Source organism: Haliotis rufescens, unplaced genomic scaffold (genome assembly GCF_023055435.1).
Source record: "Haliotis rufescens isolate VD_foot unplaced genomic scaffold, xgHalRufe1.0.p SCAF_13, whole genome shotgun sequence".
Taxonomy (NCBI): domain Eukaryota; kingdom Metazoa; phylum Mollusca; class Gastropoda; order Lepetellida; family Haliotidae; genus Haliotis; species Haliotis rufescens.
In genome coordinates, this window is record NW_025963813.1 from 30,298,305 (window position 1) to 30,315,314 (window position 17,010).

General features: G+C 37.9%; 1 protein-coding gene across 9 annotated transcripts in view; it reads left to right on the top strand.

Annotated features, from left to right (window-relative positions):
* Positions 1–17,010, top strand: part of LOC124117797 (rootletin-like) — a 121,910-nt gene that overhangs the window by 54,931 nt on the left and 49,969 nt on the right. For 4 of the 9 annotated variants that reach the window (XM_046479808.2, XM_046479809.2, XM_046479810.2 and 1 more), the window contains exon 2: positions 13,594–13,881. In XM_046479808.2, the coding sequence (XP_046335764.2) occupies positions 13,594–13,881 (288 nt within the window). Of the gene's footprint in view, positions 1–1,108; positions 1,367–1,884; positions 2,044–13,593; positions 13,882–17,010 lie in introns of those variants that run through there. The other 5 variants (XM_046479815.2, XM_046479817.2, XM_046479813.2 and 2 more) reach the window with 4 other exon arrangements.

Sequence of the window (17,010 nt, forward strand, 5' to 3'; positions counted from 1 at the left end):
GGTGCCCGCCTTAGACCGCACGTAGCCTGACGAGGTGGACCAGGTGGAGTGTCTTACGTGTTTGAATATAAGAACGAAGCGCTATTCTAACTGTAGTTTGATTATTATATTGCGCTGAAAATGAAGATGCATATGAATATAAGTTTGTTTGTTTGTTGTTTAACGCCGCACTCAGTATATTCCAGCTGTTTGACGGCGGTCTGTAAATAATCGAGTCTCGACCAGACAATCCAGCGATTGATGTCATGAGCATCGATCCACGCAATAGGGATACGATGACCACCCGATCCCGTTAGTCGCCTCTTATAAACGACAAGCATAGTCGCCTTTTACAGCAAGCATGGGTTGCTGAAGACCTATTCTATCCCGGATCTTCACGGGTGTGGATATGAATAAATATGTTCCTGTTATGACTGGACCCATGGAGATCCGGTTTAGAAATTCAACCCATGCTTGCCGTATGTAAGAGGCGACTAACTGGATCGGGTGGTCAGATTCGCTGACTTAGTTGATGCATGTCGTATCCCAAATGCGCAGATAGATGCTCATGTCAATCCCTGGATTGTCTGGTCCAGACTTGATTGTATACAGATCGTCGTCATATAGCTGGACTAGTGTTGAGTGCTGCGTAAAACAGCAAACAAACACCTCCACAAACACGACAGTTCTTGCACATCCGAGATCAAGCCATAATGTTGTATAACATTTAACACGTATGGCATGCGTTAGTGATATCCGTTGCTGTTGAAACATCTTCTCATTTACCTTGGTGTTGCGTAAGCAGAAACGAAAGCTTATTCATCATTATATTTGTGCAACGTTATGTTTGCTTAAACTTTCCTACCCTGATACATTAATTCCAAAATCAACTTTATTCACTTATCAATTTGTGAACAAAATCTCAAGTGTTCTTTCAAACTTCGATTTTACCATTTCTGGCACCGACTGGCGTCTCTGCCTACAGGTACGGCCGTGTTAGCTTTGTCAAATTCTTAAGGCGATTTTTTTTCCACCTCTAGACGCTCGTTGGGTATCGATGTTTATGAGCCGACCCTGGTAGATATTGTTCGCGGGAGAGAAGGGCAGACAGGTATAGACTTGATAAATCTCATCGCCATATTGTGACGGGTCGCAGCGCCATCTGTGTCGCAAGTATGTCCGTGTCAACATGAACGGGAATATCGACTGCAGCGAGAGGGGGAGAGAACGACGACATCGACGATAGTTGTGTCTGCAACTGGTATGGGCTAGAACGGCGTCTTGCTAGATTCCTTGCTTTTGTAGATATAGTAGTAGATTATCGCTGTGTGGCTTAGAGGAGATGTCGACGGAGGACAGAGATCATCGCTTGGAGAAAGTTATACAGGTGGGCTTGTTCAGGTTATATGTATATGTCTATATATCTACTTCAGGTGTGTGTATATATATGATCGCACGCGTGGTGTGTGTGTGTGTGTGTGTGTGTGTGTGTGTGTGCTGTATAGGGTATTTAATAAGATAAGGTTATTGTGTTATAAATCATTTTTCAAAGACCGATAACTGATACACGTGTATACATTTGACACATAGTAACAGGATATTCGATCACTTGTTAAACATTGATACCTGATACAATGTAGCGTTTTTGAACTGTTATTCGTAATGAATGGATATTGTTACTTATCGCATGACCTGGTTGTCATTGATATTAATTGTCATCCGCCGTTCCATTTACGTTCATTTTATACTCGGATACACGAGGAATTGCGAAAATTGAGAACCGGTAAAAACATCACCATGGAAACATGACGCTCTGAGTGCGAGCCTGTTATTACGGGTTGTCCGAAACTGTTATCTATTTATAGAACAGGAAACTTCGAGGAAGCGTTCGGAAGTTTTGTTTGAATGTGCAAAAGTCATTGATGAAAGTTCATAGAATTAGAAAACTGTAGGATGAGTTACTTGGAAAACAGGAGGGGATCACCCCCTGTAAAGGATGACTTGAGTTTCCTGGGTAATGGAGACAGAATACGGCGAAACTTGGAGCTGACATTAGATGATTTGGTAGGGGCATGTCGACATACAGTTATCAGTTTACTGTTACATCCAACGCCATTTTCAATACGACTGCTTGCGGTTTGTTTGCATGCTTGTTGTTCAATATTTGAACTGTTCCGCTTTGCTGAAGCTAAGTGCTTTGATGTATGGCTCATTATGAACAAAATTACTTAGTGCTAAGATAGTCGATTCTGAGGGAGGAAAAATATTCAGCCATAAATTAAAGTGATTTCCGACCATCAGATTTCTCTGGCCGCTTCCGCCGAAGTATGGAAGATGAACATATTTTTGACGCCCTATTGTGATGTAGAACCAAAATCACCAGCATGTAATGCCAGGAAATGTGAAACAATTTGTGTTCGGGTGGATTGATCAGCCACACATCACTTGAGAAGGAATGTGAATGGTCTCGTCACGCCCGATTAGGTTGCCATTGTTGGGCGCTGATCGTCCGCCGGGCGACTGCAACCTCTGGTTGTCACCGACACTGAAGCCATATGTGGTAACCTCTCCTAAAAATGGCGCACCAAACAAAATTAACTAATTGCAGAATCCTTTCAAATGAATTGAAGACTTACGATTTCTCTACTCCTTTTTATGTCCTTGGTCATCTGTCAGTATCAGGAAGCTTTGATTCAAATAATTCAGAACCAACTTTTAAGTCTGCAAACTCAAATTTGAAGGTGTGTGCCAATCTAGTAGCTGATGAGTAGGTGGACTAAGATGTTGTCCCCAAATTGTTATCTTCAAGGTTACTGAAATGAGTCTGTAAACGATCCCTCTACCTTTAAGGAAGCCTTAAGTCACTTAATTTCAGGAGATGAAAAGGGGGGAATTTTGGCTGCTAGAGCTGAGAAGGGGTAAAAATTGAATGGGGGGCATTGTTTTAATAAGTACATGCACTGGGGTCTGTGATGGAGTCTTATGATTATATATTAATTATATGAAATGTTTCACACTAGTCACTTATTAAAAATTATTAGTCTTTATAGACGTGAAATTGCACTAACCAGTTTATGGAAAATAGGCATTGCTTTATTTTCTTTTATTTTTGCTTGTTCATGATTTGAGTCTTCGCAGTGAAATTTTGCCTGTTTGACTGCGGATAGAAACAATATTTGTGAACGAGGTATGAATGGATGGATTTATCAGTTTTCATTTCTGTGCAGGTCTACAATTCTTGTAATTTTACATTTTTCATGTAGTATAGATGTACTTGATCTATTGAATTAGAATAGACAAAATAATCTTGTCAATGTTAACATTTTGATGATTGTGTCACCAGTCAAGGAACTGATGTTTATTTTAATGAAAAGTGTGACACAATATTTGTGGAAGAATATTTTAGCCAAGCCATATTAATATTTTTAATCAAGGCATGGAGTAATGGTTAATACCTTTATACTGTTAAAATGATGAATTTGCAAGCTCAGCAAAATGCATGACTACACGCATTTGGTTGAGAAATAATTCAAGTTACACAATAAAATACAAGGAAAATTTTAGGTTCAGTTCTGACTATGAGATATTGAAGACTTGTTTTGGGCTTTTGTTTTGTAGAATTACAAGTTCATGTCTTGTTTAGTATGACTAAGCAGACTGTTACATTTCTTTAGCACCATACATGCCATATGGCTGCAATAATTATTTAAATGAGCCAAAGTAATTGTTTGTAAATACATGATGTTTAGAAAATGCAATATTGTTCTCTAAAAGTAAATAAAAGCAACAATATTCATTCTATGATCGTAAGAAAAGAAATCTGTGCTAAAACAGTCAATTGTACAACATGAGCATGTGTGTATGAATCACTATCAAATAATAAGAATACCAACTGTTCATGGAGGGGTTGCACCAGTCACACATGCAAAGGCAAAGTCAATTATTCACCTGAAAAAGACATGGAAAAATGTGGTACAAGTCAAAATAGGAAATTGCATGGACATCATTTTTGTCACTTTGTCAAATTTGGAAATGCAGCAACTTCTCTGCCATAAAACCTTTTGGAAGCTTTACTGAGGCCTTGAATTTTGTAACCCTGATCAGGGGCGGTCGGGTAGCCTAGTGGTTAAAGCGTTCACTCGTCACGCTGAGGACATGGGTTCGATTCCCGACATGGGTACAATTTGTGAAGCCCATTTCTGGTGTCCCCCGCCGTGATATCACTGGAATATTGCTAAAAGCGGCGTGAACCATACTCAGTCAGTCAGTCAGTGTAACCCTGATCAAACAACTTTTGAGCAGAGTTGCATGACAGTCTTTAAATCTTTGTGGAAAGAGCATGCTCAAATGTACCTAAAATATTGTACAAATATCTTTTCCCTAACATATTAGCATGTTGACAGTAATAACACTGAGATCTTTACCCTAAAGGTTTTTCGTAAATAACAAATACCCAGTAAATCAACTTACATATATATCACTTGTACAGCTCTGTGTGACCAGGATCAAGGGACCTCTTGTTTAAGTGGAACAGATCACGTGAAGACTGGGCAAATGTCATGTTTTATTCATATATCCTATCTCAGTGTAGGATATATAGGTCATTGTGTTTGCTGTATTCCATATCTTGGGCTATTCTTTATCCCTGAATAAATAAAGAATATACGGCTTCATATTTCCCTAGTAAGCATTGTATGTCTGTATGGAGCTCTGTGCGTCCAGATTATATATTTTATCCTGGATCTCAAAGACATTGATAGATCACAGTTCTATTGTACTATTGTAACCTTTGATGAATTGACGAATCATGAATAATTAATATGATAATAATAACAATTCTGTATGATCCTTATTCATCCATTTCCTGTTAATGTTGATGTCCAGAATAAGCCTCATTAGATTTCTACAGTAGGATAAACACTTGCAAGCCACACTCGATCTTTAAAAGCTTATAGAAGTTTATATGACACAGACCTAGCATGGACATGTCACATAATTATATTTCATATTATAAGAAGCCACGCTCAGTCTGTAGAAGCTAATAAAGTTTATATGACATAGATACCTTAACTGGCATATATTCCATATGGACAGTGAAGTAAATAAATGTCAGTAAATATATATGTATGAGAGATAAATGTTGATTTTCTCTTTATGAAAAGCAAAGAGGGACTTTGTCAGGAGATATGTGTTCTCTGTCAGATCAAATATTATATTTCTGTCTTCATATCAGGAACATATATTAAAATAGTGTCAGTATTTATGATAACAATATTTGAATCTTCGGAAATGCTTTGATCAACAGGTTGAAATAGAGGTCTTTAGAAACAGTCACTGCAGGATATGTGTACACTTGACGTGAAGCTGAAAAAGATTCCACTGCCTGTTGTAGTATGGTGACATGAAGGACAATGCCCATTCAGACGAGGGTGGCCACGGTGGGGTGGTGTTGTCAGAATTGAATTAAAGTTCACATTTTTTCAGCAGAGGCTGTGGAGCGTAGACTATTAGAAAGCGGTATTTTGTGGCTGTTGAAATTTAGCGAACTCTGTGAACTTTGATTAGTCAGGAGTGTGCAATTTTGTATCTGTGTTGGATTATGTATTGTGGTTGTGTTGTAAGAAGTAACATTACGAGATTGGTATTGGTGCACTGACACTATGAATGGCTACTGTTGGAATGAGGTACATGTTTGTGTGGGGACCAGCTCAAAAGCTCAGTGTAGGAATAAAAAGTTCATCACTTACATTTTGAGACATACCCCACCATTGACAAAGTAGACACAATTTCTGGATAACAGCTTCTTTATTTACTGCAAAGGTATAGATCCTTATACTGTTTTCAAGCAAGGCATGGCCATGAAATTGTATCTACTTTGTCATTTGTCAACTTCTAAGTAATGCCTATCAAACAATTCATACCCACCACAATCTCATAAAAATCTGATCTTAGTTCTCGCTACCGCTAAACAAAAATCTGAGGACATCCCATTACGGGTCATGTCAGACCGACCTTGCGCGAACTTTGATTGACCAATGGAATGACTGACAAGAAGTCGACATGAGCCAATCAGAAGGCAGCTTACTCGTGCTTTACGGCACAAAATTCAAATTGGCGACTACGCTTCGAAACATATTTTGACAAATTCTCAATTAAAATTTTGAAACCTGAACAAAAGAACATCCTGGAATGGCTAATAGATGGTCTCGATTGTATGGATTCAGCCGTTAACCCCGTAACTTTCGTTCGGATTACCCTGTGTAAAAAGTTTTCGAGGATGCTTGATTAGAAATCACATTCCGACTGTCACTTTCATGATCTGGTAAGCGACGCTCTGATTGGTCGGATGAAAGGTCGTTCTGACGTGACCCCTAATTGGATGGCCTCAGATCTTTGTTTAGAGGTAGCGAGAACTACGACCGATTTTAACGAGATTGTACCCACCATTCCGTAAATAATATTTCTGAAAATGTAGGCATACTTAAAGAGATAGTTTTGGCAAGTGGATCCTTACTTCATAAAGTTGGCAATGGGGCAGAGTTTGACAAGTTAACTGTTTTGTTGACAACTCGTATACCCGCCTACAGCAAAAACGTTATTTGTTTCAATGTAGATTCTGATCGAATTGTCTCCCAAAAACTCGATTTTGATGGATGGAAAACTTTCAGACAAGTTATCCCCCAAAACACAAAACTTAAGAAATTAATTTCCAAAACTTTTTCTCTGGCATCAAACTTTTACTGCTTAGTGTCGGAGTTACTGGTACGGGAATATTGAAAATGTATTTTTCACATTGATGAGGTTTCATAATATCTCGTTTGTTGACAATATCCTGACCTTGCTGACTTGGTGTTATTAACATGTTTGTTACAAAGGTTCTTTTTAAATCCATTCCTTGTAAAGGTAACCTTTTATGATATATAAAGGTAACATAATATACATTTAAACATGTTAAAATTTATTATGCCTCAAAGTCAGATTGACCAATCAGAGAGCAGAACTACTGACCCCATATGATCCCGTAGACTGTCAGTAAAAATCCAAGATGGTTGTTACTGACCTAATATGAGACTGTATACCGTCAGCATCAGCCAGTTTGGATTTTACAACACCCACCTCACATATTTCACTTGAAAATTCTGGTACAGAAATTTGTTTTTCGGCACTGTTTTGTGTTTCATTAATTGTGACATGCAAAAACATTAATTTTTTTATGAAACCACGGTCGTGACTTTATTAATAAAAAATGGAGAGACAAAAAGCTTGCAACAGAGCTCACTGATTTACAAATAGCAAAGTCATCGAACATACCGTATTCGACGTAATAAGCGCCCCGCTCTAATAAGCGCCCACAGCGATATTTGCTAATATTTTGGCTAGTGAACAATCCCAATCAGCACCCCTTCCGATTGATCAATGTACACAAGACTTATTTATTCGTGTATAATACGCACTCGTGTGTTATATCACCCTTAATTATGGGCAATTAAATTCTTGAAAAATTTACCTGTCGTATGTAAACATTTCAAGCTGTTGGCTTAAACCACGAAATTTACGATCTTTCAACTCAAAATAATATTCTAATAAGGGCCCCCCATTTCTAATTTTTGAGAGTGCCCTGGGCGCTTATTACGTTGAATATGGTAATATAGGATGACCTCACAAAAAAAAAAAATTGATGCCAATGACGTTACATAGCAATAGAATAGATAGCACCTTGTCGTTTAGGAAAAAAGCAGACTGTTTCAAGTTACAATGGCCCACAGATTTCTGATTTCTGCGGGTAATTTTATGATAATTATATCCATTTAGCAGTAATACTTGTTTAAACTTCCACATTTAATGCATTATATATTCCATTGTTAATGTTTGTGTTTAAACTTAAGCGCTATATCGGAAACTTATGTACTGGTCCTGTCATTTAAACCGGTTGTAAGTGTCAAGTTTTTATTTTGACATCACATGTGTGACAACGATACCAAACAGTGTACACTTTTCAGCATAATCAATTTGTTATGGTGTCTTCAGTTGCCGTATATGGTGTCATATTAGGTTAGCAGAACGGCTCCCCCAATATTTCTCTGCTAACCTAATATGACACCGTATACAGCAACCACAGACACCATAACTTATAATATGTTGATATTTGGGTTTTACAGGAACAATAAATCGAAATATGATCTTCAGGTTTCACCTCAGGTATCAATACAAAATGAAATACCATATTCGACGTAATAAGTGCCCAGGGCGCTCTCAAAAATAGAAATAGGGTTTTTTATTAGAATATTATTTTGGTGGTTGAAAGATAAATTTCGTGGTTTATACTGACGGCCTGAACTGTTTATATACGACAGATACATTTTCCTTGAATTTATTTGCCCGTAATTAAGGGGGTATATAACACACGTGTGCGTATTATACATGAATAAATAAGTCTTGTGTACATTGATCAATCGGAAGGGGTGCTAATTGGGATGATTACTTCGAATAAGGTATGTATAATGTCACAAGGGGGATGTTATACATGTTTAATAAAAATCCTGGCTTAAATAATTCATTTTTGCCCCCAAAAGTGTCTCCTTACCATGCAAAGTTAGATTAACCTCTTAATTCCCACGACTTCCTCCTGATGTAAATCTCTACAGTCGCTAAGCTATTATCAGTCGTGATGGTCATATTGATTTGTCCCATGCTATAGATTATCACCTGTGTCTTGATTTGAAACCTCACCTTGTAAGGAGAGATGGCATGAAAATTGGTGGATCACATGTGGTGTTTGAAAGGGTTAATTAAACACCCACATAAAATACAAGGCAAACAGGAGGGGTTAATTAGGCTGACAAATGTGGCAGAGTTAATTATGAAAGACTTGTCAGGGGATCTGTGAGCGACTTATTAAGAGTGTCAACCGCCTGTGAAATAATACCACCGTTATCAAGATGGGCTCTGCTCCATTGTCACCTTCTGGGTCTTGTACTTCGATAAGTCACATTGTAAGACAGGTTTAGTAAGGACCACTGGAGCAGCAGTAGGGTTTAACTAAATATTGCTGTGTAGATTTCTGAACTTTAAGCAGGAATGATTTTCAGGTGGTAGCGATTATTTGCCAGCCTTGCCTATTAAAACAATAATTAGTCTGCGTTCTTGCATGAAACTCCTTCTAATAAAGCGTTCAGAGATCTCGCTTGAGTGGTAGTTAATAAATAATAATTTTGAAAAACATTGATTTGGCTATAGTCGCTGAAATAGAGTATTTTATGACTGTGAAGGTTGTTGAACAGAGAAGTGTAATTTTTTAGGGTATATTCTGACCCAATTTAGTGAATGCTGGAGGTGAGTCGAACAAAATGTTCTTGTTGAAATAACCCTGTTAGTTTTCTTGTTGAAATAACCATGTAGGTTAGATCATATCTTTGGTTGTCATGGTTACAAATATGACTTATTTTCGTTTGGCACGTTTGACAAAAACATTGGACATTCTACGACCAGATGAATTTGGATATTTTGATGTAGAGAAAGCTCAAGTAATATGCTGTAAGAAAACAAAAAATGGTCACTCCATTGAAGAACCATTCTAATATTTTGTTTTCTTTCTGACCTGATGGTGCCCCTGGAGATTTCGGGTTAGAATATATCCCCAGTTACCTTAACGACTAAATGGATCATGTGATCAGATTCAATGACTTATTCTCATGTTGAAGACCCGGATTTGATTCCCCGCATGGGTACAATGTGTGAAGCACATATTCAGGTGTTCCCGCTGTGATATTGCTGGAATATTGCTAAAAGCGGCGTAAAACCATACTCACTCAATGACTTATTCATTGCATTAATTTATGTCATCGGACTGTGATCTTCTGGACAGATTTCGGATTAGTGTAGGTCCCCATTAATCTATCATATTGCATGAGGTGACTATTAAATCTGGTGGTCAGACTCAATGTCCAAACACACAACACACAACACCTTTATTTCAAGTTAGAGGACGCAGGCCCATAGAACATAACATTACCGGAATACAATTACTGACAAAGTGACTTATACAATTTCATTGCATTCAATATAAATTTCGATAGCTGTACAATAGTAGGTTTATGATTAAATGACATCAGACGAACAAAGGATTCCAGTGACGGATTTACAAAGTATTTAGGATCAATGTATCAATATCTTAAATCATTAATAGCAGGGCATGCAAGTGCAAAATTATATTCATTTTCCACTAGACTTATACTCAATGGGCTTACATTCGGTTGACATTTGTTAATTACGGTATATTTATTTGAATCATGATCATACAGGGATGAAATGAATGATTTAATCTTGATGTTAGTGTTGTGAAATTGGTGATTTGTTTGCTGCTAGTTTCACAGATTGCACGTATTCTATACTTCTAAACTTCTAAAATGTTAAGAACCACCTTCATATTACTTTTCTTTTCTTTCTTATTACTATAGTCCTTCACTTTTATTGAGTAATATATGAAACAACAGACCTTAAAGTTTGATTTATTTGTGGAGCAATCTGTCTCCACAATATGTTTTCTACACTAACCAAACCAATATTTAAGAGACAAATCCATTACATGATGAGCTGTGTTGTTAAATACTGTAAATAGTGAAATTAATGCGTCTCCAAAAGAATGCGACCACTGGCCCCAAGCCAAAAATGCCTTCCTTCCAAGACTTTGATTCCGGGGTAGAATAGGTCTTCAGCAACCCATGCTTGCCGTAAAAGGCAACTATGCTTTTCATAAGAGGCAACTAACGGGATCTGGTGGTCAGGCTTGCTGACTTGGTTGATGAATGCCATCGATCCCAATTGCATGGATCAATGCTCATGATATTAATCATTAGATTTTCTTGTCCAGACTCGATTATTTACAGACCGCTGTCATATAGCTGGAATCTTGCTGAGTACGGCGTTAAACAACAAACCAAACCAAACCAAATCTAAGACTTTGATATATCTACACAGGCTCAATGTCCTGGTGGACTGTGTGTCGTCATACCTAATGGTGTAGGATGTTGTCAGTAATATCACTGGTTTCACTATTTGCTGGCTGCTGTTATGGCTCGAACGCCTCTGTAGATCTGACTTGATGGTGATTGGGTGGTTACAGTGTATGACCTGCCAAATATGGAGGGTTACTCAGACAATTAGCCAGTTACAGCGAGGGGCATTTCTCATAATGTCAGTCACTGATTTGTCTGGTCCAAGACTCGATTATTTACAGGCTGTTCAGAAAATATTGCTGAAATAATCTTGACTGGATAAAACAACATTCACTCACTTATGCGAGTACACAGATGCTTCTCATGTGTGATGTATATTTAGAAACATTGTTGCTATATACTAGTCATACTAGCTAGGTAGTTAGATAACTACTAACACCATCAGATGCAGTTGAATCATTCTGACCCACCAGGAGAAAAGGGTCCTCATGGGTACTAGGATACAATTGTGCTGTGACGTCATAAAGATGTTCGAAGACGACTTACTTCAGTGAAGATCGCCACATGTGCTGACTGAACAAAAATATCTTTTTTTTCTCTCGTTAGTTCGTAGTGTGATAAAACATTATTTCAAAACCTTTCAGCATACATATCAACTTTCAATTCATCAGACATTTTTTATGTTTGAAAACTGTAATTATTGCAAAAACAGTTATAAGTCGGAAAATGAGCCCAAATGTTTGTTGTCATGTATCTCTGTAATAAATATCAATCGAAGCTTGTGAATTGTATTTTTGTGTTACGTAGTTTTAAGATATAATGAAAAGTCAAAATAGGATTTTTTACCCACAAGGTCCTTTTTCTCCCAGTGGGTCACATATGTTGTTCGGGGATTTATCTAGGATTCGAAACCTAGTGCTGTTGGGATGCAAATTGGGGGAAAAAAATTATTGTTGAAAATTGGGATTTTTGAAGAATTATTATACATGTATTCTGTAATCAGATTTATTTAAACATTGCCTTGACTGCAATAATGTAAAACCTAATTAAAAGCCTCTTCCTCTTGATAGTTTCATTGTTCTGTTATCAGCGAAATACAAGTCACCTTGACCAAGCCATGACATTAGTTGAATAACAATTTATTTATTCCAATTTGGGAATGTGTGCTGACATTGGCAGCAGGCTTGGAGGTGAATATCGTCCTCTCAGCAGGTTCCAAGGAATCCTTGTGTGATTATCATTTTATCAGTGATGGCTGATGTGCATAATGTATTTTAAAAAAGACCATTTATGATATTTTATCTGGGCCCCCGTTGTATAAAAAGATCTTAGAGCTATGATTATTGTAAGCCTATGTTAAAGTATGGGAGTTCGATCGTCTTAGTGCTAATATTGCTTTGTGCAACAGGGCCCTAGTCTGACCTGTATAACCTACCCTAAGTTTGATCAAAGTCATAAAGGGATAATTACAGAAGTTAATAGTGCTGTTTTTGTTTGAAAACAATTGTTGGTCAATTGTCCAGGGTTGTAGGAAGAGACCCAACATTCCGAATTCTTTTCTGACTGAAGATGGCGGACATGTTTTGTCTGTAAATATTTTTCTTTTGCCCAGACTTAAATAATATTTTTGTTTGAAGCCGTCCTACCTGTGTAGCCTGAGAAAGTAATTACCACAGCTAGAGTAGTTAGTGGTTAGTGTGATCTTGCTGTCTAGATTGGTGTTGTTGATACACTTAACTTGATCCCCCAAGATCGAGATGATCCTGGTTAGATTTGGTCTTCAGCAACCCATACTTGTTGTAAGAGGTGACTAACGGATCAGGGGTCACTCTCTGACTTGGTTGATGCATATCACCTTATCAATTGCGTAGATTGATGCTCATGATGTCAATCCTTGGGTTGTCTGGTTATTAACGGGCCACCGTCATAAAGCTGAAATATTGTTGAGTGCGGCGTAAAGCAACAAACACTGTACTTATGAATCCTGTAATATGGCAAGGTTGCACAAATGGGAAGTGGAACACATGCTTGAAGGTTGCACACACAAGCTGTGGTTGCACATGTTTGAAGGGTTAATTCATATTTAGAGATTGCAATCCAGGTGTTTTTGTTTCAAAAAAAATAATGAAGATAGCCTATGTAGATCTAACCAGTTCTACACAAGACACTGACTATTTGTCAAATTAGACCTTGTTTCATTACTTTGTTCTCATTATTGTTTAAATAAAATTAGATAAAGTGTTCAAAATAGAATTTAAATTGCTGAAACATTTCACAAAAATTAGAAGTGTACTGCGTGTAGTGTTTCTTGTAATAAGTAAAATAGCTCCCTTCCTTTAGAAATTACTTAAGCTGTTTATCATGTTTATTGTTATTGTAAATAACCTGGGAAAGAAGTAAAAAATATTCATGCAAAAATCAACAATGTCAATAAATATGATATATCATAATCAAATTGTTTAATTTTTTAAAAGATAAAATTGTCATTTTCAATTTATAATCAAGGTAGTGACTTATGAATATTCTAAAAATACTTCTTTTATTGTTGAGTGTCGATGTTACTAGAGACAACCTTATCAAATCTGCCTGTCTCCTTTATTAGTTATAATACTTGGTTAATCCTGTGTCCATATTTGATGTATTTTTGTTTCATTGACAGAAATTAGAAGATTCAGTTCTCCGTGACAGCAAGGACTACACACTGAGGGGTGACGACGGGAGCTCGTCAAGAAAGGTCCCAGCTCGTATCCGAGAAATAATCACCCGAAACTTGGCAACAGACAGTCTAGCTTACACAAACGTCACCATGTCGACATCGACCCCTCAGCAGTTGCAGGAGGAGAACCAACTCCTTTCGAGCGAGCTGAACCGTTTGGAAGATCACCTATCTGCAAGTCGGGCGGAGAGAGATGAGCTTGGCATCAAATACAACGCTCTCAGTGAACGGGTAAGAGAGATTTTAACATATGCCATCAGTAAGTTAGAGCAGAAAGTGATATATTTTATTTGTTTTGCCCTTCACTCAGCAATATTGGAGCTGTATGATGTCGGCCTGTAAATAATTAAGTATGGACCATAGGGCTGGGATGAGTCCAAATTTACTACCCGGGTACCCTACACCCTATTATCAGGCCCTACCCGGATACCCACTACAGGTCTCAAGAGTTGGGTACAAAATGTCCGAATGGGAATTGTTTTCCCGCAGCCCTGGCAAGAACTATTTAGATACACGTATAAAACAATCTGATCATGTATACTCTGCAGTTGACAGACACTTTATCCTTAGTCGAACATATAAAAGTCAGAACAAATGCCTGCATAGTGAGAAAGAAATGTGAACATTAGCTATACTTGTAGTGTAACCATTGAGTTTTATTGTTAATGGCATTAAAGAGTATGTAACGTGACTAACCACGGGGCCGGGTAGTCATGTGGGTACCCGGGTCCTACTCCGGACCCACCCGACCCGAGTTCCCGAGTTACCCGTCCAAGCCCTAGTGGACCAGACAGTCCAGTTCTCAGTGTTGTGCGTAACGATCTACACCATCTGGGCACAAGGTCACGGCATCAGTCAAGACACCAAGCCTGGCCACTCTTATGACCGGCATGGGTTGCTGGGGCCCTATTCTAACCCAGAGACTCCTGAAAAGTAGTACATAGGGATATTTTAGGATCTACCGTATATTATTGGGTATGTTTAAACGTAATCACCGGTAGATGGGAGACCATGTGTGTATGGCTGATTGCTATTTCCAGGTTCGTTTACGAGACAAAACACACGGTAATCTGTATCCCTGCATATAAAACAATGCCTAGCAGAACAAGAAATACATCATGTCTTGTGATGTTTAAACCCAAGTTTCACATTTTCGTTGGCAAAGTTTGTAAGCATTGTTCATTCACTTTAAGGGATAGATGTAGTTTTTTTACCAACAGAAAAAGAGTTTGATGAAAGTGTAACCCATACATAAGCCGACCCCTTCCTACAGATTTCTTGCTTATCTACGGTGTTATCTATGGTCATATACGGTATATCTACCTGGGTCTACTTGCACATAGCAACCTTAGGGCTACAGCTTTCGTCACGCTGGTACTCTAATAGACTTCCAACATTCATAGTGCTGAGATCGCTTTATTCAAGTGGGTCCAGATGACATAGGAGTGATGTATTTTGAAACAGAGCTACAGATAAGGAGACAATTATTTTAAATTAACTTGCGTACAGAAACGCATGCATTAAATGAAAAACTCAAATGTATAAAAACAGCTCGCATAAATACCCAATGAAGCTTTTTCAGCAGGAGCTAATTTCCAAAACACACTTACGAGCTAATTTACTTTCCGTGTCTAGCCTATATATTTAGAACAGTTATATACATCTAAAACATTATTTCATTTTTTTTTTAATTTTGGGGAAAACCCAAATAGAGTGATGAATAGATGAGAATTTGGTTACCCAATGAAAAATGTAATAACCCAATTAAAATAGAAACCGTAGAGTAAAAACTCAATTGCTCAAAAAGTTATCTGGAGCTCTGTTGAAAGTTGAGGAGAAGTAAGGCAAAAATACAGTAACTGAATAATTCTGAATGGGTGAGTGAGTGAGTTGTAACACCAATTTGAAAAGCGTTGCAGTTACATCACATGTGTCAGTTTTAGTTGGAAGAAAACACGAAGTGATGACGGTCTTAAATGTTTTGGTGAAATTCACGAACAAGGATACGGAGCTGACAAACCAAATGTGAAACGTCTTGAATTCAAACAGTTTCATGGCACATCTAAGGGACACAACTCTGCACAACAAATTAAGTAATTATCATCACTAGCACTGTAGCAGTAGCCACACCTAGATAGTTGGTTGAGAGAAGTTGGCTGTCTGCGGTTTCATGCCCACTCTCCAATTAGCGAAAACACTTCTGTCATCTGTGAAGATTCCATGGGCTGATGCAACGATCCATGGACGATATTTCAGACATTTTAATAATTAATCGGCAAATTACTGATGGCCAATGACAGTTTGAATCAATGCACAGCAGGGTCGGAAGGCTATATTGGTGGAATCGGAATTAGACGTTTAGCAAGATGAGGAAACAGCTGACAGGCATATTGTATACACAGTGAGAATCTAGCGATCTAATGATTTCGTTATTTGCAAAACGACAATTTGTAATGAGAATCAGTCATTATCGGCACCCTTTGAAACAAATCTCAATTCATTGACGATCATAAAGAATGATTAAGATCAGACTGCAGCTATTTTAGTGGCACTCAATAAGGGGAAATAAGATTAAATATACTACTCAAAGGAAGTTAAGGTACACCCATGAAAGATTAACTATATCAATATGAAAGGATCAGGTGGCCCTTTACTTCTTTTGAGTAGTATATTTACCAAAACCTCCCACCCCAACCAACTTACAAATGCTTTGTTTCACCTTGCTGTCCGTGATTTGCATGAGAGTGACTGCAGGGAAAAGAATAAGGATTAAAAAATAAAGGATGTGGAGTATTCATTGATTAATTCACAAATCAATAATCTTTCATGTGAAATGTTTAAGAAATATTTTTTTAAGGTGTTTTAAGGACTGTCTTCATGTGGAAATGAATGAAACAATAGAATGGGACCCAACCCCCAACCACCAACCCCCATCCCCAACCCCCCCAAAACACAACCTTAAAATGACTAGGAAAGATAGTGAGGTCTTTTAACAGTAGTCCAGTTATATCACGACGTGTCAGCTTAATGTGGGAGGAAAGCCCGAAGTGATGCAGATGAGACATGTACCACTTAAGTGAAACCCACGAGCACGGGTATGATGCTGACAAACCTAGAAACATAATCAGGGTGAACCGGGATTTGAATCCACAATCATAGGTTTCTGGCGTGCCCAAGGGACGCAACTCTGCACACCGAATTATGGTGCCTTAGACGACTGTGCCCTCCACTAGGAAAGATAAGATCACCACATGTTTTTAGATACCTGTATGAATGTGGTGGAGGAATTATTTGAAGTCATACTCATACACATGGTTAAGGCAAATGTCATCTGTACAATAATTTATAATAAAAAAAGTA